The following is a 24,356-nucleotide window of genomic DNA, read 5'->3' as shown; positions in this document are numbered from 1 at the left end:
ATATCTGCCTAGAAATAGTGGATATGGATACTTGTGCCCTTTCTTATATTCCCCATATAACCCTAAACTCTATGACTCAGTTGTGCAAAGCAGCACACGAGGATTGCTCAACTCTGACTCAGCAGGCCCATTAGTACATGTCTGAGCCAGTATTTTTCCAGACACATGAAGTGAGAGTATAAAATAAGGGACAGCGGCATCATGAGACCACCTCTCTCCACTAACGCTGAAGACAACAAGAACACTGAGAAGACAAAGACTGAACTGAGAAGGCTAGTCCCAGACTGAGAAGGAAATTCAGCCTGTGCATTAAGAACTATAACCTACCTGCTACATTCAGTGGGATGAGAAAAACTATTTGATTCAACTCTTGCTTAGTTTAAAAATTTAGGATTTAGAACGCATAGTTACCTTTAGAAAAGAAAAAGTAAGCATCTCTAACCTTTATGCCTACCACTTATAATCACTTGAAATCTATCTTTTTGTAGTTAATAAACTTATTTTAATGTTTTACCCTTACCAGTGAGTTTGTCTAAAGTGCTTGGAGAATCTGCTCAGTTTACAAAGGCTAGTGCACATCCACTTTCCTTTGATGAAGCGGCCAACTAATGAGTTTGCACTGTTAAAGAGAAGGTCTTGAGCAGTGTAAGATGGTATATTTCTGGAGTGCAAGCATAGGTGCTGGAATTAGGGGTGCTGGCCGAATCCCCTGACTTGAAGTGGTTTCCATCATAAACAGGGTTTACAGTTTGGTTCAATGGATCTCAGTAACCCCACTATACAAATTGTTCCAGCACACCTGGGTGCAAGGTTAGTGGCTTGGGAGATTTCCTGATGTTTCCCTGTGCATAGTTCATGAGTGACTTGGAGAACATGCATGCAATTTAGCGGGGTGTGCCTCTGCATGGTGGTGGCTGGGTAATAACAGCACCTAGAGGGGTTTGCTGCTTGACACTAGCAAAGCATTGTGAGAGACAACCCAGGCTGGAGAGTTATGGGTGCATAGCAGTCCCACAGTTCCAGGTTGTACTCAGAGGTCCCGTCACATACACCTTCTGCATGAGATGAATGCATCAATACTACATAAGACGCCTTCCTGGAATCTGGTATTGAACAGAACCTTTTTCCTGTATTATATCATTATTGGCTTATAGCAGTAAACCTGACTAACACTGGTTATTTCATTTCTTGAATATATTTCATAAGGAACCAAAATGTAGTTAAGCAATTTACTAGACAATTTACCAACAAGCTACACCTGACATCGACCACACTCACTTTACCTGGAATATATGCAGATAATAAATGCATAGATAATTGTCAGTAGCAAGCTGGGGTATGAAAGCACTCTATTAAAACACCTGTGCCCTGCTAATTACATAATGTACACAACTATACATTGATGCACAGTAGATCCTGAAGCCTCACATGCAGCTCTTCCCTTTGCTCACACACAGAAGGTGCAAAACATCTAACCACAACTCCATCACACAACTCAAAGTTATCTAGAAGTCCTCATATCACCAACACAACTTTACCAAACAGGGCCTACTACTGCCTTCACCATTTCACACAGGTACACCTGACACAAAACTGACTACACCTGGAATGTACATAAATAAATTACCCCTAGCTGTTGCCACCTCCAGAGGAACAGAAAATGGCAAGACCAACCTTTTCCTTCCTTCCCTCTTTTTCTAATTTAACAGCGCTAGATGAAATCCTGTGGGTGAGTGTGAATGGGCTGTAAAAGGATGTGAACAGTGGGGTTGGCAAACTAAAGATGTGTGATGTTCGATGGTTTGGATGGTCTCACCTCAGTCACACAAAGGGGAGTCCAATTTTCCACTTGTGCATCAATTAACTACATCTGAACAAACCATGGAAGATGCAGCTCAATGTGGCACAAAGTCTGCGTGGCAGGTAAAAACCAAGAGGGCAGCTTGTTGGGTCAGTAACGATGTGCTTGTTTGGAAGGTAGATGAGGTCCAGAACTTTGCCATTCCCTGGCCGGATCCAAAGACATTAGGTGGTCATTAAATTTTGCAATTTCAGGCATTGTTGGGATATGTTATCCATAACCTACTGAATGGGAAGTTCTGGGTGCTCTTTGGCACATTTAAGTTCTTGTCCTGTGGCTATATCTCAGCAGATAGCAAACGTCGAACCTCAAGCTAATACAGAAAGCCGTGGTAGAGACGTTGATTTTAAAAGTTCCCGTGATGATTCGCATGTTCTGATTCAGCTGCCCAGCCACAAGTTGGGTTCGGCAGATTCTTGTCTACACAGGTGCACAGTACTCTGCAAGTAGTACATTAGGGCCAAGACTGATGTTTGTAGCACCGAGGCAGTTGATCCACAGCTTGTTCTCACTAACTTCTGAATAATGTTGAAGCAAGTCTTCGTGTTAGAGGCTACTTTCTTGAGGTGATCATGAAAGGTCAGTCTACAGTCAAGGATGACACCAAGATACGTCAGTTTTCGGTCATAACGCACAGTTTCGCCACACAACTCCACAGTTAGAGCATTTTGTGCAATTCTATTATCAAAGTGGAAAGTAGAGACTACTGATTGGCTCAGATTTGGTCTCTGTTGCCACTTCTGGAAGTACTCCTCCATGATCTTAAGGTCAGATGTAAGGTTCGCTTCAAGTTCTTTAAATCTATGAGCCTGAGTTGCAAGTCATCAGCATACTCAAACTTCTGCGCTATCGTTTCATGCATATCACTGGTGTATTCATTGAAGAGTGTTGGAGCAAGTACAGAGCCTTGTGGTAGCCCATTATTCTAAGTGCATGGCCTGCTGGTTTGATTTCCGAAGTACATGCACATCCTTCGGCTGCTAAGCATGGCACTCTGCAGCCTGAGAAGCCGCACACAGGGGATCCCTTTGGCCAGTTTCGGTAGCACACCATCCTTCCAAACTGCATCTTTGCCACTCACAGATTGATAAAAGCAGTATTGGTCTTGAGTTTTCATCAGAATCCAGCCTCAATGTTTGTAGCAAGAGCCAGGACCTGATCACAGCAACTTCTTGGTGGTCAAAAACAAACTTGCTCCTTGAGTAGGCTGGCATCCATAGTGGGCCCAATTCAGTTCAAAATCATACTGACAAGTAAGACAAGCAAGGAGAGAAGTCATTTTTTGCATCCATAACTAGATAGAAAGGAACAGCTGCAAAAAATGGGTCCTTCAATTAAAGGGGGGTTTGAAGTATCTAGAAATTGAATACAGATGAGAAACAATCCTAGACCAAGATCTTTCACCCAAGACAACAAGGGAAGCCAACCCTTGTGCTTCTGGGGAAGGTCCTTGTCGTAGAAAGAGAGCACAAAACATGAGGCCTGAATTAAAGTAGTATTTTGGCCCTGCTGATATGAAACAAAGTTATCAAAAGTCAGGCCCTGTTATAAAACATGCCTGCTTGCAAGTTCAGAGAACTTGGCAAAAACAGGGCTGATATTGCAAACACATACACATTCCTAAGAAGTGCTAGGCACAGGACACTCACGCAACCACAGTCCATAAGGGTGGCAACAGAACACCCCGATATCAGGTGTGGTACAAACTCATTCCCCAAAGATAACAGGAACACACTGACCCCTCCCTAAAGATAAGGTCACGACAACAGTGTGATGGATAGAGATGTTCTAATCGAATCAACATGTACAAGGTAAAGGATAGTAACTAACTAGGTCAAATGGGCAGACTGGAGCACTGGCACGGATGGGCATAAACTGTTCAGGAAGGTCAGGTGGGGGAGAAAAGGTGGACGAGTTGCACTGTATGTAAGAGAGCAGTATGATTACTCAGAGCTCCAGTATGAAACTGGAGAAAAGCCTGTTGACAGTCTTTGGATTAATCTTAGAGGTGAGAGCAATAAGGGAGATGTCGTGGTGGGCATCTGCTATAGACCACCAGACCAGGAGAATGAGGTAGACTAGGCTTTCTTTGGACAACTAACAGAAGTTTCCAGATCCAAGGCCCTGGTTTTCATGGGGGACTTCAATCACCCTGATATCTGCTGGGAGAGCAATACAGCAGTGCACAGACAATCCAGGAAGTTTTTGGAGAATATGGGGGGACAACTTCCTGGTGTAAGTGCTGGAGGAACCAACTAGGGACTGTGACATGTTATTGACATGAACTGTGACCGTATAAATCATTGTTGCAACCAAGATCCTATAATTGCGCCAAATCTTGTAAAAAGGAGGCCAAGCAAGGTGTCTATGAAAAGGTTGTAATTTGCTGGTTATGATTATGCTGTCTGTATCATTTCTGTATGTGAAGTTATGAATATGGGCTATGTACTTGTATCTCAATGTGTTTGATTCTAAGTAGCATTAGTGAAGCATTTGGTCAGCTTCTTGAGAAAGAATTATTCAGATTAGGTGCCCAATTAAGAAACACTTAATTGACAGTGGACCTTGGGAGACTCCAATCCACATCTGAGAACCTTCCTGGAGATGTTCAAGGTAGCATGTGAGCAATGGCTGCCACCTGCTAACTGAGTCATGCATGGATACGTGACTTGCCCATGTGACTCCAAACTCCATCTTGCTGCTGTGATTTCCCATAGTAAGAACAAAGGGGTTTCCTTCCACACGGCAGGGATATAAAAGGCTGTGGAAACCTCTCCATTTTGTCTTCAATCCTGCTTCTGACCTCTAGAGGAACTGTGCTTGAAACTGAGGCTCTGAACAAAGGACTGAACGACCCCTCCAATCCGGGATGTTTGTACTCGAGAGAGACTTGATTGGCTTAAATCAGCAGTAATCCCATCAAGCCTGAAACAAGCCTGAACTAAGAACTTGGCAATTGTTGTACATATTTGATTCCATTTAACCAATTTTAACTCTCATCTATATTTCTTTCTTTTTATGAATAAACCTTTAGATTCTAAAGAATTGGCAACAGCGTGATTTGTGGGTGAGATCTGACTGGTATATTGACCTGGGTCTGGGGCTTGGTCCTTTGGGATTGGGAGAACCTTTTTTCTTTTACTGGGGTATTGGTTTTCATAACCATTCATGCCCATGAGTGCCGCTGGTGGTGATACTGGAAAACTGGAGTGTCTGAGGGAATTGCTTGTATGACTTCTGGTTAGCCAGTCGGGTAAAACCGAAGTCCTCTCTGTTTGGCTAGTTTCGTGTGCCTTAGTCGTGAAGGACCCCCAGCTTTGGGCTGTGACTACCCTGCTCTAAGCAATTTGTCCTGAATTGATACTCTCAGTAGTGTCCCAGCAAAGGCCGCTTTGTTACAGGCCGTGCTTCTCTTGACCTGCTTCTCACAAACAGGGCAGAATGTGTAGGGCAAGTAGAAGTGGGCGGCAACCTGGGCAGTAGTGACCATGACATGGTCGAGTTCAGGATCCTGACAAAAGGAAGAAAGGAGAGCAGCAGAATACGGACCCTGGATTTCAGAAAAGCAGACTGACTCCCTCAGGGAATTGATGGGCAGGATCCACTGGGAGGCTAATATGAGGGGTATAGAAGTCCAGAAGAGCTGGCTGTATTTTAAAGAAGCCTTATTGAGGGTGCAGGAACAAATCATCCCAATATGCAGAAAGTATAGCAAATATGGCAGACCACCAGCTTGGCTTAAGAGAGAAATCGTCGGTGAGCTTAAACACAAAAAGGAACCTTACAAGAAGTGGGAAATGGGACAGATGACTAGGAAGGAGTATAAAAATATTGTTCGAGCATGCAGAGGTGTAATCAGGAAGGCCAAAGCACAATTGGAGTTGCAGCTAGCAAGGGATGTGAACAGTAACAAAAGGGTTTCTACAGTATGTTAGCAACAAGAAGGTGGTCAGGGAAAGTGTGGGAGCCTTAGTGAAAAGGAGAGGCAACCCAGTGATGGAATTGGCTGATGTGATTGCAGAGCCATTGGCCGTTATCTTTGAAAAGTTGTGGTGATCGGGGGAGGTCCCGGACGATTGGAAAAAGGCAAATATAGTGCCCATCTTTAAAAAAAAGGGAAGAGAGAGAATCCGGGGAACTACAGACAGCCTCATCTCGGTCCATGGAAAAATCATAGAGCAGATCCTCAAGGAATCCATTTTGGAGCACCTGAAGGAGAGGAAGGTGATCAGGAACAGTCAACATGGATTCACCAAGGGCAAGTCATGCCTGACCAACCTGATTGCTTCTATGATGAGATAACTGGCTCTGTGGATATGGGGGAAACAGTGCACATGATATACCTTGACTTCAGCAAAGCTTTTGATATGGTCTCCCACAGTATTCTTCCCAGCAAGTAGTATGGATTGGATGAATGGACTATAAAGTGGATACAAAGCTGGTTAGATCGTCGGGCTTAATGGGTAGTGATCAACGGCTCAGTGTCTAGTTGGCAGCCAGTATCAAGCGGTATCATCTGGATGATGGAATGGATTGCATCCTCAGCAAGTTCCCGGATGATACTAAGCTGTGGGAAGAGGTAGCTATGCTGGAGGGTAGGGACAGGGTCCAGAGTAACCTAGACAAATTGGAGGATTGGGCCAAAAGAAATCTGATGAGGTTCAACAAGGACAAGTGCAGTGTCCTGCACTTAGGACGGAAGAATCCCATGTACTGCTACATGCTGGGGACCAACTGGCTAAGCGGCAGTTCTGCAGGAAAGCACCTGGGGACTACAGTGGACAAGAAGCTAGATATGAGTCAACATTGTGCCCTTGCTGCCAAGATGACAAATGGTATATTGGGCTTCATTAGTAGGAGCCTTGCCAGCAGATTGAGGGAAGTGATTATTCCCCTCTATTCGACACTGGTGCGGCCACATCTGGAGTACTGCGTCCAGTTTTGGGCCCTCCACTATAGAAAGGATGTGGACAAATTGGAGATACTCCAACAGAGGGCAACAGAAATGATTAAGGGGCTGGGGCACGTGAGTTGTGAGGAGAGGCTGAGGGAACTGGGCTTATTTAGTCTGCAGAAGAGAAGGGGGCGGGGGGGATTTGATAGCAGCCTTCAACTACCTGAAGGGGGGTTCCAAAGAGGATGGAGCTCGGCTGTTCTCAGTGGTGGCAGATGACAGAACAAGGAGCAACCGTCTCAAGTTGCAGTGGAGGAGGTCTAGGTTAGATATTAGGAAAAACTATTTCACTAGGAGGATGGTGAAGCACTGGAATGGGTTACGTTGGGAGGTGGTGGAATCTCCATCCTTAGAAGTTTTTAAGGCCCGGCTTGACAAAGCCTTGGCTGGGATGATTTAGTTGGAGCTGGTCCTGCTTTGAGCAGGGGGTTGGACTAGATGACCTGAGGTCTCTTCCAACCTTAATTGTCCATGATTCTATGATACATAACTTGTTTGTATCAGTGTATAAAGAGGGGTTTCAGAGGGAGTGTCTTTGGCTAGCCAAGATGGGGGAACGGAAAATTCTGCCGTTTGCTGAGCTGAGCTCATTGTAATGGGCATACATATGTTAGTGTACTGGTAACCATTGAGCCAGGGCATTAGGACAAACCTGGCCAAGTGCTTTCTCTACTGAAACAGGTCTATGGTCTTTTGGGCAATTTTATCAAGGTCTGCTGTGTCAGCTATCTGAGCAGAGTTGAGACAGCACACAGAAACAATACACACGCACACACCCACACGCAGCCAACGACTAAGTACAGTTCTGACTGAGAAAAAGTCTGTCATGGCTAGGAAGAATGATGATTGGTGAGAGAAACCATCTTGAACAAACCCTGAACCCTGCTAAAATTAAGTTTTAGACTCAGGTGTGTATTTTCGCTTTTATTTGCTTGTTACCCTTTCTAACTTTCTCTTATACTTGAACTCACTTAAAATCCTATCTTCTTTTGTTAAAGAATTTGTTTTACTTTTAATCTGAACCATCAATACCGTATTTAAATTAAAGTGAATGTGGAAAGCTGCCAGGTTGTGTGCTTTTAGAGGAACAAACAAACCCTATTATTTCTCTGAACTGTCCAGGAGAGAGTTAGACATTACGGAGCACATGGCTTTTGAAAAATTCATGATTGGGAGTGTGTTGGGGTCACCCTGCAAGCAGTACCCAAGGCTGGTGGAGACCAGGGAGAGCATATTTGGTGTGCTGCTGGCAGGCTGCTGGTGCCAGAGCTTCTAAACCAGAGCTGTCTAGCCCGCAGACACTTAGGCTGTGACCTGCGTACTGACAGTTTGGCTGTGAGCATCCGAGGCTGGGAAATACAGCCGCAAAGCATTGAGAGCCACCCCAGGTTACAGGGTCACTGGTGTGGATTGCACCCCCAACCCCGTAACCCCTCTCCCCTTCAAGAAAGCATTCTCATGTCTAATTTCTTCCCTCCAAAGATTTCTGTGGATGCAGGGTGGTTGGGGTCCATGGGCTGGGCTGGGCGATGCAGGGGGCTTGGGACAACTGGGGTGGCAGGGGTGCACTGGCAGAGTTGGGGTGCATGGTAGGTGGCACAGCTCTGTGTGCAGGATATTTGGGGTCCACTGGCATAACTGGGAGATGCAGGGCGGTTGAAGTGCACTGGCAGAGTTGGGGAGGTACAATACCTCCCTCACCTAAGCCCCCAGCATCTCTCACCTCCCCTTACATCCATTCCCATTTATCCTTCTCCCTAAAATCCCCCACCATTCCCTCACTCCTCCACCCCCTAGTACTCCTCCCCTCCCAAGAAGCATTCACGTGTCTAATTTCCCCCACCCACCACACATAAAATAGTATGATTACTACCATTTGTGAGTCGGGGTGGCAGTTTTATTTGCGGGAATGTAATGTCCAGCCACTCAGTTCAAAACTCCTTTTGTCTTAGATGAGGGCTTGTGATTAATTTAACCTTAGTTTAGTTAATTGAAGGCTGAGTTCAAAGCCATCGATGGTGACTTCAGTCATCAAATTCAACAATGCATGTGATTCTACCAGTGATTAATACTTCTTCATTTAACAGTACAAGGAAGCAGAAGGAAGGTGGTGGGGGAAGGGATTGGGGAAGGCCCCATAACTCAGGAATCCCAGAGTCAAATGACCTCAAATTTGGATCACTAACACAGACTACCCTGCACCCCATCAGGCACCCCAAACTTTAAAGCAATCCAATTAAACATTCAGATTTTAGACAGCTTACAAGCTTTGAGTTTTAAACCATATAAACGACAAAAATAGAAACCCTCTAGCTATTTTTCTGTATTGGTATGTGCGCAGTGCAGAAAATGTACATTTTAATTTTCTCAGGCTGCCATCACTACGTTGGGTAAATCTTAGCAGATTGACTCCATTCTGATCCACTAATCAACAGTTTGATCTCAAACCCTGAGTGGAAAAAAAACCCCACCCATAAGTTTCTTTAAAAATGGCTATTTTTTTCAGGGCTCATATTGCCAGAACACTACATACACATGTCTCCAATATATGGGTGACTAACCCTATCCTGCACCCTCCTGAAGCACAGCAAATTTCAAATAAATCCAACTAAGCACGTCAATTTTAGAGAACTTAGAAAAGGTAACAGTTAAACAGATGTCTTAATGCATCTGTAACCATAGCAGTACTGGCATGCCACTATCATTCTCACACACACTTTCTCACTCTCTCTCTCTCCTGGAAGTTCATTCAGCCAAAAGTATAGAAAATAACATTAGCGTTGTAATGTGAAGAACCATAAAATTTGCCCATCTCTGATTTAAAGCTTGCTTTATTCGGAGGCAGTTGTACTAATCAACTTAAATGCACAGGTAATTTAGGACTAGAATTTGTCTTCTTCCACATACCCATGAAAAATGTGAACTTCTCTGTACATCTGATAAGAAAATACCTACCTTCGGCTTGAGATGCTGGTGATCTTGCCCACTTCTTAATGCAGTTCAGATGAAACACATGATAACAATTCTGACAGCTCCATACCGGGGCTATTTTTCGGATCACCTCACAGCACACCATACACTCATATTTCTCTGTGGTCAGCTGCTCTATCAGAGAACCTGAAAAGAAAATTCAATACATACACACCTAAATTAATCAAGACAATATGCACAAGTTATACACACTAAAAATGGCACCAAAATATGCTACACTTTAAATGCAATTTTAGAATTTATTTCTTCCTGTGGATATAATGCAAAACTTTTTCCTTCTGTTAGAAAAGCTGAAAGATTCCAATCCAAAAATTTGGTACAAATTTTCTGCTTTTGTGTGTGTCAGTCTCTTAAATTTGGGCAAAAGCAATAATAAATTGTTCAGGTGTTTCCTTTAAACCTATTAGTGATTCTTATTTGGCAAAAAAGAAAATTTTACAAGTCTTTTGTTCCAACTACCTTAAGTGGGAGAATTTAGCTTTTTTTTACTATTTACAAAGAACACCGCAACATATACATCACTATACAAATCTCAATCTAAACGAAGTTAAAATCCTGTACCTGTGCATTATTTACAGACCAGCTGAATGATGCAGTACTGGAAACATGCGGAAGGCTTCATACTCCACCCACAAGAGGAAGCATTTTCTAACTGGCTGTTTTAGGAACAGAGTGGTGGGCTCCAGACAGAGCCACATTCAACTACTCTAACCCAAAGGGATGGTTGCCATAATGTGGGACCCTTTTAGTAGGCAAATTAGTATCAAAGACTACCCTGAAAACAAAGAGGGAAGTGCACCTCAAACACCAGCTGGAAGAAACTAAAAACAGATAGTGGGAAAAGTCTGAAAATACATTAAGGTGTGCAAATATAGTTAGGGCAGCCAAACAACATTAACTCTGCCCTACAGCTAACCCATAGGAGTAGGGGGAGGAGAGGAGAAGAAAAAAAATCAAGGGCATCTTTAGAAGTCAATTTAATCTAATCTGAGTCCACAAAACCTAAAATACTTAATCATAGTTGAGTGGTTTTGCACTGTGTCATTACAGGGCACATTTAAGGTTTCTTCTGAAGGAAAATTTACTATTTTTAAGTTATAAAAAAAATGAGCAAAAACGACCATTAAACCTAAAAGAAATATTACAATGCTGCCAATGCACAGAATTTTAATATGGGAAGTTTGAAAAGTTGGTGACAGGGCAATAGTTAGTGTAATTTGAGCTCCCTAGCAGCACACACATACATGGTACTTTCACGTTTCCTTCCGGCCTATCTGATGACGGGATCCAGTCCAATGGGTGGCTTTTGAAGACATTTAGGATTAATGGTTATTTTTTACTTTTATTTGTCAAGTTACCTGGCACAAAAAAATTTTCCCTTCCAAAATGCCCATTTCCCACAGTCCTCAATGGGACTGATGCCACATCCTGCCCTTGGGGATGATGGTGGAATCAAGATGCTCAGTCCCACTGAAAACAGTGAAAGAGATATCCCTTTCAAAAGGGCCACCAAACACCACAATGGCTTCAATCTTATTAAGACTTCCTTCCCTCTTAAGTATTTTTATGTGGTTGTGTAGAACACTGGCTCATGTATGGTGGGGTATCATCTAATAGTGGGTCTGCTTTAGAGGAGGACAGCCTGCTGCTGCAAGGCCACATTTACACTACAAACTTTGGTCGACTCAAGTTATGTCAGCATAAAGCCGCCGCAGTTCCAGTATGGCTGCTTGGGTTGGTTCTACACATCCTCACCAGAAGTGCCCGTCCCAACACAAACTTCGGTGCAAGAGAGGTACACCCAGGGTGCTCTGCATCACCCTTCGGTGAAATACCTTTTGACAAATTGTTGCAATATGTTGTGGGGTACACACAAGCTGCATGGGCATTGGGGTGGCTGAGGGCAAGAGTCAAGCATACACCATGTAACTTTCTCCATCCCATAATACCATCCCCATTCCATAGTTTTTAAGCCTTTTTTAAATACCACAAACCTGCTGTGACAGGATCCCTAGGGCACAACCTGGAACTGGAGTACTGCTGTGCCCCCTTAACTCTCCAACCTGGGCCATCTCTCACAATGCTTTGCTAGTGACAAGCACCAAACCTCTCAGGCGCTGCTATCACTCAGCACAACAGCATGTCGGGCGCCACATTCAGCTAGATTTTGTGAATGCTCCCAAAGCCACTCACGAATCACACAGAAAAAGACACCAGACAATTCCCCCCATCTCCCCAGCTTTGCACCCCAGAGCTGTAGCGTCTTGCCCTGGTCAGTGTAAGTTTATTATCCAGTCTGCCCCTCCCTCAATGTGGAGAGGACATACACCAGCCTTTGTAACCTGAGCTGAGATTTTCCCAAGCACCTCAACCAAAATACAGTTTTAGGTAAAATATAAAACAGATTTATTAACTAGAGAAAGATTGTAAGTGATAATAAGTGGTAGGTATAACGGGTCAGAAATAGTTACCAAAAAAAAAAAAAAAAGATAAGCACACAATCTAAGTCTCAAACCTTATTACACTAGGCAGTATTTAGATCAAGCAGTTTTCCCACCCCACTGGATGTTAGGGTTCTTAATACACAGGCCTCTCTCTCTCAAACCTGGGACCAGTCTCCTCAGTTGAAGTCTTTGTCTTCTCAGTATTCTTGTTGTTTCCAATGTAGGTGGGGGAGGAGAAAGGCAAAGGCATGATGCTACTGTCCCTTATTTTATACCATCAGTCCACATGCCTGGAAAATACTAGCCCAAAACACGTCCTCGTGGGCTTTGCTGAGTCACAGGGTTGAGTGATTCCCCTGGTGTGGTCTTGTGCAACTGTCACTGAATTGTAAAAAACTTTTATTACAACTCCCCTGCTAATTAATGGTTGTGGAACATCCTCCTAGGCTGGGATCACATCCTTTGTATGTCACTATCAAATTTACAGCATATTTCAGTAACAACCACTCAGCAAAGTCTCATAACTTGATGCACACTAACAATAGACAGTTTGACAGAATGGGTTTCAGCAGATCATGACCCTTCATAAGGTATCTTACATGACATGCTTTGTGTGAAATATATCAATTATACAACAGGTGAATATGGGGGTTCCAGTGTGCTGCTTGGAGGTAAAGTGTGCCACACCCACATAGCACTTTTTTCTGGCCCTCACCTTCCAGTGCATGAACACCAGAATAAGAGCTGCATTGACGGTTAAGAAGTAAGTGGCAATCACGCAGTGGAATCTTGCAAAGCCGGATTGCTACCAGTCAATGGGAAATCTTTTAGAGTTGGAAAATCCACAGCAGAGGTTGTTACCACACCAGCGTATATGGCCATTTAGGATATCCTGTTACACAAAACAGCAATTCTAGGCAATATGCAGGACATCGTGGATGGATGTGCAGAAAAGGAGTTCCCGAACCGTGTTGGGGTGATAGATGGCACACACATCCCTAATTTCGCACCAATCCATCTTGACAGGGTACATCAACGGAAATGGCTCCTTTCCTGTGGTTCTGCAAATGTTGGTGGATCATGGGGAATGCCTCACCGATATCAACATGGGCTGGTCAGGGAAGGTATGGGATGCTCACATCTTTAAGAACAGGACTGTTCACAGGAAGCTGCAAGCAGGGACATGCTTTTCCAACCAGCATATTACACTGGCAATGTTGAAATGTCAATAGTGATCCTGGGGGACCCATCCTACCCCTTCCTCATGAAGCCTTACGCTGGCCACCCTGACATACTAAAGTTTCAACGACCAGCTCAGGAGGTGCAGAATGACATTTGAATGTGCTTTCAGCAGACTGAAGGGACACTGGCAGTGTTTACTCACTAGATTAGATCACAGTGAGAAAAATATCCCCCTGGTTATAGCTGCCTGTTGCGTCTTGCATAATATCTGTGAAGTAAAGGGGGGAAAATGCCACCAGGATAGAGGGCAGAGATGGAGTGGCTGTCTGATTACTTTCAACAGGCAGACACAAGGGCCGTTAAAGATCTCATTGAGGATCTATGCACTGAAGGAGCACTTTAATGGTCACTCACAGTAATGTGCTGTGCTGGCCAGCGCTGGCCCTGGCCTGCAGTTTTAGAGGCTGTTAGAAATTGTGTACTGCTTGGTGTACCATTTATGAACATCACATGGTCTTGTAATGCATCTATGAATTTTGCCATGTTTGCTGTACATTTGTAATTAATACACTTTTTAAAAAAAAAACTGTACCTATGAATTCAGTGGCCCTGTACATTTACAAGTAGTAGATGCTTTGAGTAGGACTAGGCATCCTGGAGTACATGCCGTGAAGTAATAAAGATGAACTTATTTTCAGTAAATAAAAATTTATTGCATACCAAAAAAAGTACAAAAAAGACAAAAAGTACAATTAAAAACAAATACAATTCAAACTGCTAAAATTATCAAAACAGAACTTTAAAATTAGAACAGTAGAAAACATTCCTGCCCATTTCAGCTACACGTACGCTGACCTGAGAGCGCCATGGGGGATGTATGTGAAGTTCTGGTTGTCCTTACTGTCCCCAGGCATGAAGTAACAGGGATAGGGATTCAGCCCACGATGTCACCTGGAATGTTGAGGGGCTGTAAGGAAATGCAGTGGGTTAGCGGTGGGTCCTCCCCCTCTGGGTCAGTGGGAGGCCACTCCACCTCACTACGTCAGTGGGCATCACCCACAGTCAGAGAACTACAGTAAACAGCTTAGGGCTCTGGCCCTTAGGCAGGGCAGAGCTGCAAGGATGTATGGCTTGGGCCTCTGGCAGGGCAGAGCACCAAACAGTCTAAAAGCTTCTGCCCTCAGGCAAGGCAGGGCAATGAGCAGTGTGTGAGCCTTTAGGCAGAGGCAGAGCCGCAATTAGTCTCAGGACCGGGTACCAAACAGCCTCAGGCCTCAGGAGAGGTTTCTCTGACCTCTGAGATGGGGCAGAGCAGTCGGCTGTTTATTGCCTGATGTCTTGGCTCAGGTAGATGGCAGACAAATGCAGGCCTCGTGGCCTAAGGTGGGGATGCTGCCGGGAATCCGGCAGGGGGACCCGGGCCCACCCAACTCCACCGGGTCCCAGCCCAGTGATTGTTCCACCAGTGGGTCAGCGGGGAATCCAGCCACAACACGTTGACCAGGTTTCCAGCAGCAATGCAGCCAGACTGGGTCAGCTGTCCCTTGGCCACTTCCTCCCCTTTGGGTGTATCTGGATTCGTGGGAGTACACAGTTTCCTCAGGGTAGATGCTGGGACTGCCAGTAGCTGAGTCCTCAGTGCCTTGGTCAGCGAGCAGCTCTGGCAAGTCCTCAGCTCAGCAGGGCTCCTGTACGGTTTCCAGCAACAGGAAAGGGTGGGGTGGGAGGCGTCTGTCTCCTCCAGTGGCTGCAGCACAACTGAGCTCCAGGACCTGCCCTTTATACTTTCTGTTTTGCCTCCTGACTTCCAGTGGGAGGGATGGGCACAGCCTGGCTCCACCTACCTGGGCTCAGAGAGTGGTCCTGCCCCCTCTGGCTCAGTGGGAGGCCACTCTACCTTCCTACAGGGAGGTGCTAAAATGGAGTTCTCCACTGACTGCGAAGAGAAGTGAGCTCATGATTGCTGGACCTGTAGGTCAACAAGGGTCTGCTGCATTTGTATTTCCTGCCTAAAAAGACTCATTTCCCGGTGCATCTCCCTCTCCTTTTCCCACTGAGACTTCTGGGCTTTTCTATGTGGCCTGCCACATTCACATAGCAGGCCCCCCATTCACAGTCTAATGCAGCACTAGCTTGGAGAATCTCAATGAACATATCCTCCACAGTCCCCTTCTTTCCGTCCTCATCAGAGTCAGTCATTCCATTGGTGTGGAAGGGGTACTCCACAGGGCCCCAACAGCAGTAGCTACAGATAAAACAGACAATGTATCATCGGATTTACAGTCACAGTGGAAAGTGAAAGATACATTTCAGAACCCCATTTTCTTAATCCCATAAAACCATGCTTGTTGACACTTCAGCTTTGGAGTCCCTCTGCACACCCTAGCTCTCCAGTCCCAGGCATTGGGAATATGTCCCACCAAGGGCATAGAAGCTGGGGGGGGGGGGGGAGGGAAGGGTGAGGAGGGAGGAGAAAAAATGAGGAAGGAACGTTTCCATTATATGAAACAATGAAACATCAGCCTTTATTTCCATTGGTACGACCATAGGGCAATGGTGCAGAGTACTGGCACTAATTTTCCACAGGCGGTAGTGATTTTAGCCGATATCTCACTCCTGAGGGTAACAAAGGCACGGAAAGCACAGCTGCTACTGATGTCCCAAAGCTGCCCAGAACTATATGCCGCTAGCCTGTGAACTGCAATGGTGCCAGGCGAAGTCATTACAGAGTGGCATGGAAAACTGACCTACCATTGAGGAATAAATAAGGCAGCCACTCCTAGAAACCTCCAGGAGGGGATTGCAGAGTACATCTATGAAGCCTTCATGAAGATTTCTTTGTATCTTCCTGAGAGCACTCCTATGAACTGCTCTGCATGCCACTGCCGCCGCCACCACCACCACCACCTAACCATACAGGGGATTGAGAAGCAGACAACTATCTGGTTGGTATACCGCTACCTCGTCTCATACAAGGAAAACAATGAAGAGTCAATACCTGCGTCTGGCTAACTTCATCAGGTTTCTCCGTGCTCAGCTGGCAGGACTGGCAAGTCTGCGGTGGAGTATTGGAAGTACATGGCTTGCAGCATAGCTGGATTCCCCTACAACATCTCCCATCTCCACCTCGCTGTTGATCACATGGGTCTCTGTCTCAGGCTCCTCTAAGGTATCCACAGTGGTCTGCAGATGCTCGTGGGTTCTCTGCCAAGTATTGCATGTAACTCGTAGTAAAAGCAACAAGTGTGCAGCTTGGCATCAGCTCAACTGTTGGCCTCCATGGCCTTGTAGTATACCTCCTGCAGCATCTTTGCTTTCATGTGGCACTGCTGCTGCTACCTGCATCCCCTATGTAATGTTTTCATACATATCCATGTCTCTATGACTAGTCCATAGCTCTGCCTACACAGCCTCTTCCCCCCATACATCTAGGAGATCCAATAACTCGTGTCTACTACAGGCAGACATACATGGAGCCGGCATGGTCGGTTGAGCAGCTGTACACAATGAGGGAAAACTGCTGAAATGGGAAATGAGGAAAAGGCATTTTAAAGAATTGGTGAGGGTTTAAAAGGCGGAGAGACATGGCTTTCCGGGCTCTGTGACCCCTGAGCAGTGGAGTTCACAATTGTGACCAGAGCGATCATTGTTGGACAGCTGCTGAAGGACAGTTAGGGTCAAGATAGGTCACACAGCATTTACACTCGCTCTGCATCAATCACAGTATGTCAAGCATGGCTCAATGCCATTTGGGCAGGGGTGTTAATATGTCACCCTTATGAGGGCGCTTACATAGGTAGCAATCAAATTTGAGTTTAGACATACACACATGTAAGTCGATGCACGGTAACATCCAACCTATCTTTGTAGTGTAAGCCAGGCCTGAGTGAAGGAGCTATTTCTTTAGATGAAAAATAGAAATCAGTGTTGTGGTTTTGGAGGGTAGTCAGTCCCCTCCACATCTGTTTGAGTTCCAAAGCCTAGAACTGAAGACATTCCACAAGTTCCATTACAGAGTCTGAACATTGTGCTGGTGATCTACTCATTGAAGGTCAGTGCCACACCTTTCCACTCCACTGTTTCAAAACTAAAGCCTAATATCTTTTTTTGTATTTCCAATATTACATATTATTGGTACCATATGCTTGATCTCAACAAGGGGAGTCCAGGAATAGGAGTTTCATTTTACTCATCCCTTAATTAGCTCCTCTCTGTGTGCAACAAAACATTAGAAAACTTTTGCAACTTTGACAATAATTTCATTTAAGTATGCTCCAGCTTTAGAACACTTGTTCAAATCACTTCACATTTTCCCCCCAATTCTACTCTTGTCCCTGACGTGACCTCCATTTTGAAGTCTGATTTACAAAAGATGCAAAATTCAGCTTTAAACAAAACCTGTGAAAAGGCTGCCACCTTTCTATAATGAAGTGGGAATTATGGAAAATCACCAGACACATAGCAAACAGATGCATTTAAATATAATACAGGAATATTAAGTATCCTTTGCATCCTTTGAAACAGACCCTGTGAGGTGTTCAGCAACTCCTGTGAAATGCCAACAAACATCAATATCCGTTGAAATTGTTCATCTCACAGGACCAGACCGTTAATTTGAAGGTCTAAACCAGTCCAGGAAACTTACCTGTATGAGTTTCCTTGTTCCTTGGTACATTACTCTGCTTTTTCCAATACCGAGTCCAATTGAAGTGAAGGGAGGTTGTGTGTTCCACCTGTAGGTGAAGCTGTCTTCCACCACATTTGACTGATTCCCCTAAGTTTTGATCATTGTTGTGAACACCTGATTCTTTGCTCCTCTCACTAATTTTATCTTTTTGAGTATAAGTAAGAGGTGGCTTCTTAACTGCTTTTGTATTTTTACTGCGGTGAGTATCTTGTTTTTTCTGGATTTCTTTACCTAACTGGGGTTTACTCCACATGGACTTCCTGGAGTATTTCTTGTTCGCAAATGGATATCTTTTTTGTTCATCACTATTGCCAGCATATCCATCGTACAATGCTTTGCCAAAAGATGCTTCTGAAGAGTCAGACTGAGTCAGATCCAGAGATGGTATGTTTTCAAACATATAATCCTGCTGTTTAGATGTCACTCTCTTATCCCGCTCATGTAACTGCTTCCCCTTCTCTTTGAGGCCTCTTCCAGATACAGGCATCAGGTGTGTTTTCTTTGGCTTTGCCCCTCTATTATCTGCACTAGATACCTCCTTGTCACTCTCTGAAGAGCAAAAGTCATTGTATTCTTTAGGATTGACTCTCCACCTTGGTATTAATGTGGTATCTACAATTGTCATGTTGGTTGTACCATCAGATGATTGCCTTATCCGGTTTCTTGTATATGTCCTATCACTTCTAGATCTGTGCCATCGCTGGCTTTGAAAACTAGGATTCTTATGAGGTTTACTGGTACTAGCAACCTGGAGAAAATCTTGCTGGCTACAGTACTGGCTTTCTGGACTATAAAAGCTGTGTTGCTTTGTGGAAGAGCTTACATAGTCTGTGCCTCTATCAGAAGACTGACTAGGAAGTGGTAGAGTATCATTTCTGTTCCGATTCCTATTGGATTCCAATCTACCCAGACTTCTCCAATTTACATCAGGAGTCTCTCTCTCTCTTGGAATGAAATCAGCTGCATCCGGATTGAAGTTTAATACACCTAAAAAGTAAAACAAAAAAGAGAGTTACTGAAGTTCAGAACTGCATAAAGTATTAAAATTCCTCTAATGATGTACCACAGCAAAATCTACTGCATACACAATGGGCCGAATAGTGCAGCTGCTCCAAACACTAAATTGCAAAATAAGGACCAATATCCAGAAATTCGATTTTTTCTGGGAGTTTTCATTGCTTATATGAAAATAGTTATTTTCTATTTGCCTTACAAGCATGTTAAATTTGTTCTGCACCTTCTCAGTTTTGGGCTGAGTGTAAAAATTTCACTAGGAAGAAAATTCTGCAGTCTTCTGAGTGCAGCATCCTTTAGCTAGCCAAGTAAAATACCAGATTTAAAGACTTTTCACAAGAAACCCTTTGTATTTCTGAAACCTCCTTTCTTCACCCCATGACCTCCATTCTTTATGTGAATGTCCCCTCTTTTCCCTACCCATTGTCCCACTTTGGACATTCACAACACCTCCCCACCCAACCTCACTTTGGCATTCTCCCCCCAGCCTTGTGTCCTCTTCTTCTAATCAACTTCCTTTCCCCCATAGCCCCTTTTTCCTACCCTCTCGTTCCTCTGCCCTACCCAGTTTATTGATTCTTCTCCCCACTCTTCCTCCTCCTCTCTGCCTGCCAGGTTCTGGTTCCTGGATGAAGGTGGGAGTGTAGTAGTAGTAATAAAAACTTCCTTTTCCTTGTGCTTAGTAGTATGAGGCCCTTCAGCAATGGCAATGAGGGAGAAGTCTGGAAAGAAGATTCTTCTGATCCCAGTGCTGGGAGATTGGTGGAAGCAGAAATTGAGTGGGGTGAGGGAAAGAGACAAGGGGTGACCCATGTGGGCGGCGAGCCCTGGGAAGGACCCTCTCCTAAGCCAAAGCTGAGGGGCATATTGGCACTGATGCGGAGGGAGGTAGGGTAGGGGCTCAGTCATTATCTCACTCTTCCACTCCACCCACTTTGACTTTAACTCCCTCCCAACCCTTTTATACTGTGGCAGAGCTATAGGCAGATTCCTTTGTTAATTTCTACAGGAGCTGTGGGTCCTTTGGGCAGGCAATATGTTTGCCACTCCTGTCTTATATGATGAGGAGACAGTACTGTCTCTATAGTTAAAGTTGCAGCCATGTTCTATCAGAGATATGGCTGCCAAGCGATTAAAAAAATTAATTGCGATTAATCGCGCTGTGAAATAATAGAATACTATTTATATAAACATTTTTGGATGTTTTTCACATTTTCAAATATATTGATTTCAATTACAACACAGAATAAAGTGTACAGTACTCCCTGTATATTATTTTTATTACCAATATTTGAACTGTAAAAATGATAAAAGAAATAGTATTTTTCAATTGACCTCACACAAGTACCGAAGTGCAACCTCTTTACCGTGAAAGCGCAACTAACAAAGGTAATTTTTTTTGTTATATAAATGCACTCAAAAACAAAACAATATAAAACTTTAGAGCCTTCAAGTGCACTTAATCCTACTCCTTGTTCAGCCAATCACTCAGACAAACAAGTTTGTTTACATTTGCAGGAGATAATGCTGCTAGCTTCTTGTTTACAATGTCACCTGAAAGTGAAAACATGCGTTCACATGGCACTGTTGTAGCTAGTGTTGCAAGATACTTACGTGCCAGATGTGCTAAAGATTCGTATGTCCCTTTATGCTTCACCCACCATTCCAGAGGACGTGTCCACACTGATGATGGGTTCTGCTCGATAATGATCCAAAGCAGTGCAGTCCAACACATGTTCAATTTCATCATCTTAGTCAGATATCACCCGCAGAAGGCTGATTTTCTTTTTTGGTGGTTTGGGTTCTGTAGTTTCCGCATCAGAGTGCTGCTCTTTTAAGACTTCTGAAAGCATGCTCCACACCCCATCCTGATCAACTTTTGGAAAGCATTTCAGATTCTTAAATCTTGGGTCGAGTGCTGTAGCTATCTTTAGATAGCTCACATTGGTACCTTTTCGTTTAGTCAAACCTGCAGTTAAAGTATTCAACATGCTGGGTCATCATCCAAGACTGCTATAACATGAAATATGTGGCAGAATGCAGATGTAAAACAGAGCAGGAAACAAACAATTCTCCCCCAAGGAGTTCAGTCACAAATTTAATTAACGAGCGTCATCAGCATGGAATCATGTCCTCTGGAATGGTGGCCAAAGTATGAAGGGGCATTTGAATGTTTAGCATATCTGGGACGTAAATACTTTATGATGCTGGCTACAAAAATGCCACGCAAACCTCTGTTCTCACTTTCAGGTGACACTAAATAAGAAGCGAGCTGCATTATCTCCTGTAAATGCAAACAAATTTGTTTCTCTTAGCAATTAGCTGAACAAGAAGTAAGACTGAGTGGACTTGTAGGCTCTGAAGTTTTACATGGTTTTGTTTTTGAGTGCAGTTATGTAACAACAAAAATCTACATTTGTAAGTTGTGCTTTCACAATAAAGAGATTGCACTATGGTACTTGTATGAGGTGAACTGAAAAATACTATTTCTTTTGTTTATCATTTTTACAGTGCAAATATTTGTAATAAAAATAATATAAAGTGAATATGGTACACTTTGTATTCTGTGTGGTAACTGAAATCAATATATTTGAAAATGTAGAAAACATCCAAAATATTTAATACATTTTAATAAACTTCAATTGGTACTCTATTGTTTAACAGTGAAATTAAAACTGTGACTAATTTTTTTGTGTTAATCGCATGAGTTGGCTGCGACTAATTGACAGCCCTAATCAGAGACATATTTCAGTCACACTAACTCTTGCTTAGAAGATTGGTTTAGTCAGAAAATTGCTAAAAGTATTCTGAAGATAAAAGGGAATGTTTTTAAGAAGTATGAAGAAAACTCAAATTGTCTGATAATGTTACAGGTCATTAAGAATTTAGCCTAAAGTAAAAAATTCAAATCTGGGTGTCATTTGACTTTTTTAACCCTCCAGATTTACATATATGTATCTCCTTGAAAACTCTTGCAGCTGCTTTATTCATTGAAGAAATCGGGTTGTGACTAAATAAGGTTAACAGCTATTTTTGTTGTGGGTGGTTTGGGGTGTAATAGGCAAAATACTGATTTCCAATCCATGGAATTTTTTGTCATTGAATTCACTGGAGCAAGAGTGGGTAAAAAATTTGCACGAGCATATTGCAGCTTAGAACATTAAAAAAGGTCCTTCCATTGCTAAACAGAGAAGTGGTAAAGACAAGTGGCAGAAAAGGGGTGTATTCTAAAGCTGTGGGTCTTGTCTTCTAATTCTATCTCTGCAGGTGTGTGCACTTTGTTATGGAAAGATAACCTCTACACAGTTGAGGTTGAAGCAAGGGTCATGTAAGGATGACTTTTAATTTCCTTTAATCCACCCTCCAGCACAAAAAAAAAACAAAAAACAATACATACTATGACATAGAGGCATGTGATCAAAATGGCCAGTGTCCCAGAAATTTACAGCTTAAACATTTCAGATACACAAACTCTGCCTAATCTACTTTCTTTTATGAAAGACCTGAAAGAAAAGAGGGCAAAAAGTTCCTTACTATAGTTTTCAGCTAATGAAGTATATTAACTTATTCCCACACCCGCCTTGTGAAAGAGATAAACCTATGGGTTTGTTTTTAAACACACGTTTAAGAATATCTGAAGTTAGGTAACATTTGTAGGAGTTGTTAGCTCATGCTTTACTCTAAAATGAAAACATCAGCTTCTTATGATTTAGGATGAAATAAGCTTGTATATTTTTAAACTTAGCAAATTGCAAGCCTTTCATTTTTAAAAAGCATTCCTTAGTATAATTCCTTTTTGCCAGAGGCTGGGAATGAGCAACAGGGAATGGATCACTTGATGATTGTCTGTTCTGTTCATTCCCTCTGGTGCACCTGGCATTAGCCACTGTCGGAGGACAGGATGCTGGGCTGGATGGACCTTTGGTCTGACCCAGTATGGCCATTCTTGTGATCTTAATATGTTTATGTCAACAATAATACACTATGTATGCATAAGTACAAAGATAATTTTTAAACATGCTCATTTCTTAAGCAGTAATCAGCTATTCATACCAGATATATTAAATAAGTGGCATGCTCAGAAAGACAAGACGATCATTACAAATACTTTTTACAGTGACCTAGACCAGGGGTTCTCAACCTTTTTCTTTCTGAGGCCACCGCAACATGCTATAAAAATTCCACAACTCACCTGCACCACAGCAACTGTTTTTCTGCATATCCAGTAGATTAAAAGCCAGGGCTGGTGGCAGGGGGTAGCAAGCAGGGCAGTTTCCCAGGTCCCCAAGAAGCTAAGTTGCTTGGGCTTTGGCTTCAGCCACGGGAGGCGGGGCTTCAGCTTCAGCTCTTTGCCCTGGGTCCCAGCGAATTTAATGCCAGCCCTGCTTGCTGATTTATTTTGGAGGACACCCTGTCACCTGCTAGTGGCCCCCCAGGGGGTCCCCACTGGCGTTAAGCACCTTAGGACCCGCTGTATCCAACTGGTCAATAAGTCATTTGCCACCATAATCAGTGCATATGCACAACATTTCATGCTGAAGAAGAACCGAAAGAATCCTTCTACGCTGACCTTGATAGATTTGTCAGTCATCTATTCCAAAAACAGATAAGGTAATCCTCTTAGGGGACTTTAACGCAAGAGTTGGCCAAGATTCTAATGCATGGAGTAGCTGTATGAAAAAAGGAGTGGGCAAGACCATTTCCAATGACATCCTTCTACTCAGCAAATGAGCAGAGCACAACCTTGTGATCACAAACACCATCTTCAGACAAAGCAACAAGTACAAAACAACTTGGCAACACTCCTGCTCAAAACAATGGCACCTCCTAGACTAAGTCATTGTAAGAACACAGGCTCTAAGAGATGTCCAAATCACCCACATCATGAGAGGAGCCAACAATTAATGGACTGACCACCGCCTGTTGCGGTCAGTCATGTTCATCAAGATTGCATCAAAACATAGAAAGCAATCCAAACCATACAGATGGCAATACAACATCCAAAGACTTCAATCCACAGTGTGCCAAGAGAACTTCCAAGCACTCCTCAGTGAAAAACTGACTATATGCACCCCTTGAAATGACAAACACAAGTGTCTAAGAAGACTGGGAAGCCCTAAAACAGACCATCCATGAGACTTATGAGGAATCCATCGGCCTTGCTATTTGTCGTCAAAGTCCTGATGGCGGCCAAGAACATTGAGATCACAGCCCTTTTGGACC

General features: G+C 43.5%; 1 protein-coding gene across 8 annotated transcripts in view; it reads right to left on the bottom strand.

The window, feature by feature from the left end:
- NFX1 (nuclear transcription factor, X-box binding 1) overlaps nt 1–24,356 on the bottom strand; it is a 220,057-nt gene that overhangs the window by 179,652 nt on the left and 16,049 nt on the right. For 6 of the 8 annotated variants that reach the window (XM_043540287.1, XM_043540286.1, XM_043540291.1 and 3 more), the window contains exons 2-3: nt 18,078–19,106; nt 9,771–9,932 (exon numbers count right to left, since the gene is read on the bottom strand). In XM_043540287.1, coding sequence (XP_043396222.1) covers nt 9,771–9,932; nt 18,078–19,106 — 1,191 coding nt within the window. Of the gene's footprint in view, nt 1–9,770; nt 9,933–18,077; nt 19,107–20,747; nt 21,098–24,356 lie in introns of those variants that run through there. The other 2 variants (XM_037893371.2, XM_037893373.2) reach the window with 1 other exon arrangement.

The sequence above is a fragment of the Chelonia mydas genome, chromosome 2 (assembly GCF_015237465.2).
Source record: "Chelonia mydas isolate rCheMyd1 chromosome 2, rCheMyd1.pri.v2, whole genome shotgun sequence".
NCBI lineage: Eukaryota > Metazoa > Chordata > Testudines > Cheloniidae > Chelonia > Chelonia mydas.
The sequence above is the reverse complement of the archived record's forward strand: the minus strand, read 5'-3'. Positions and strand labels throughout refer to the sequence as shown.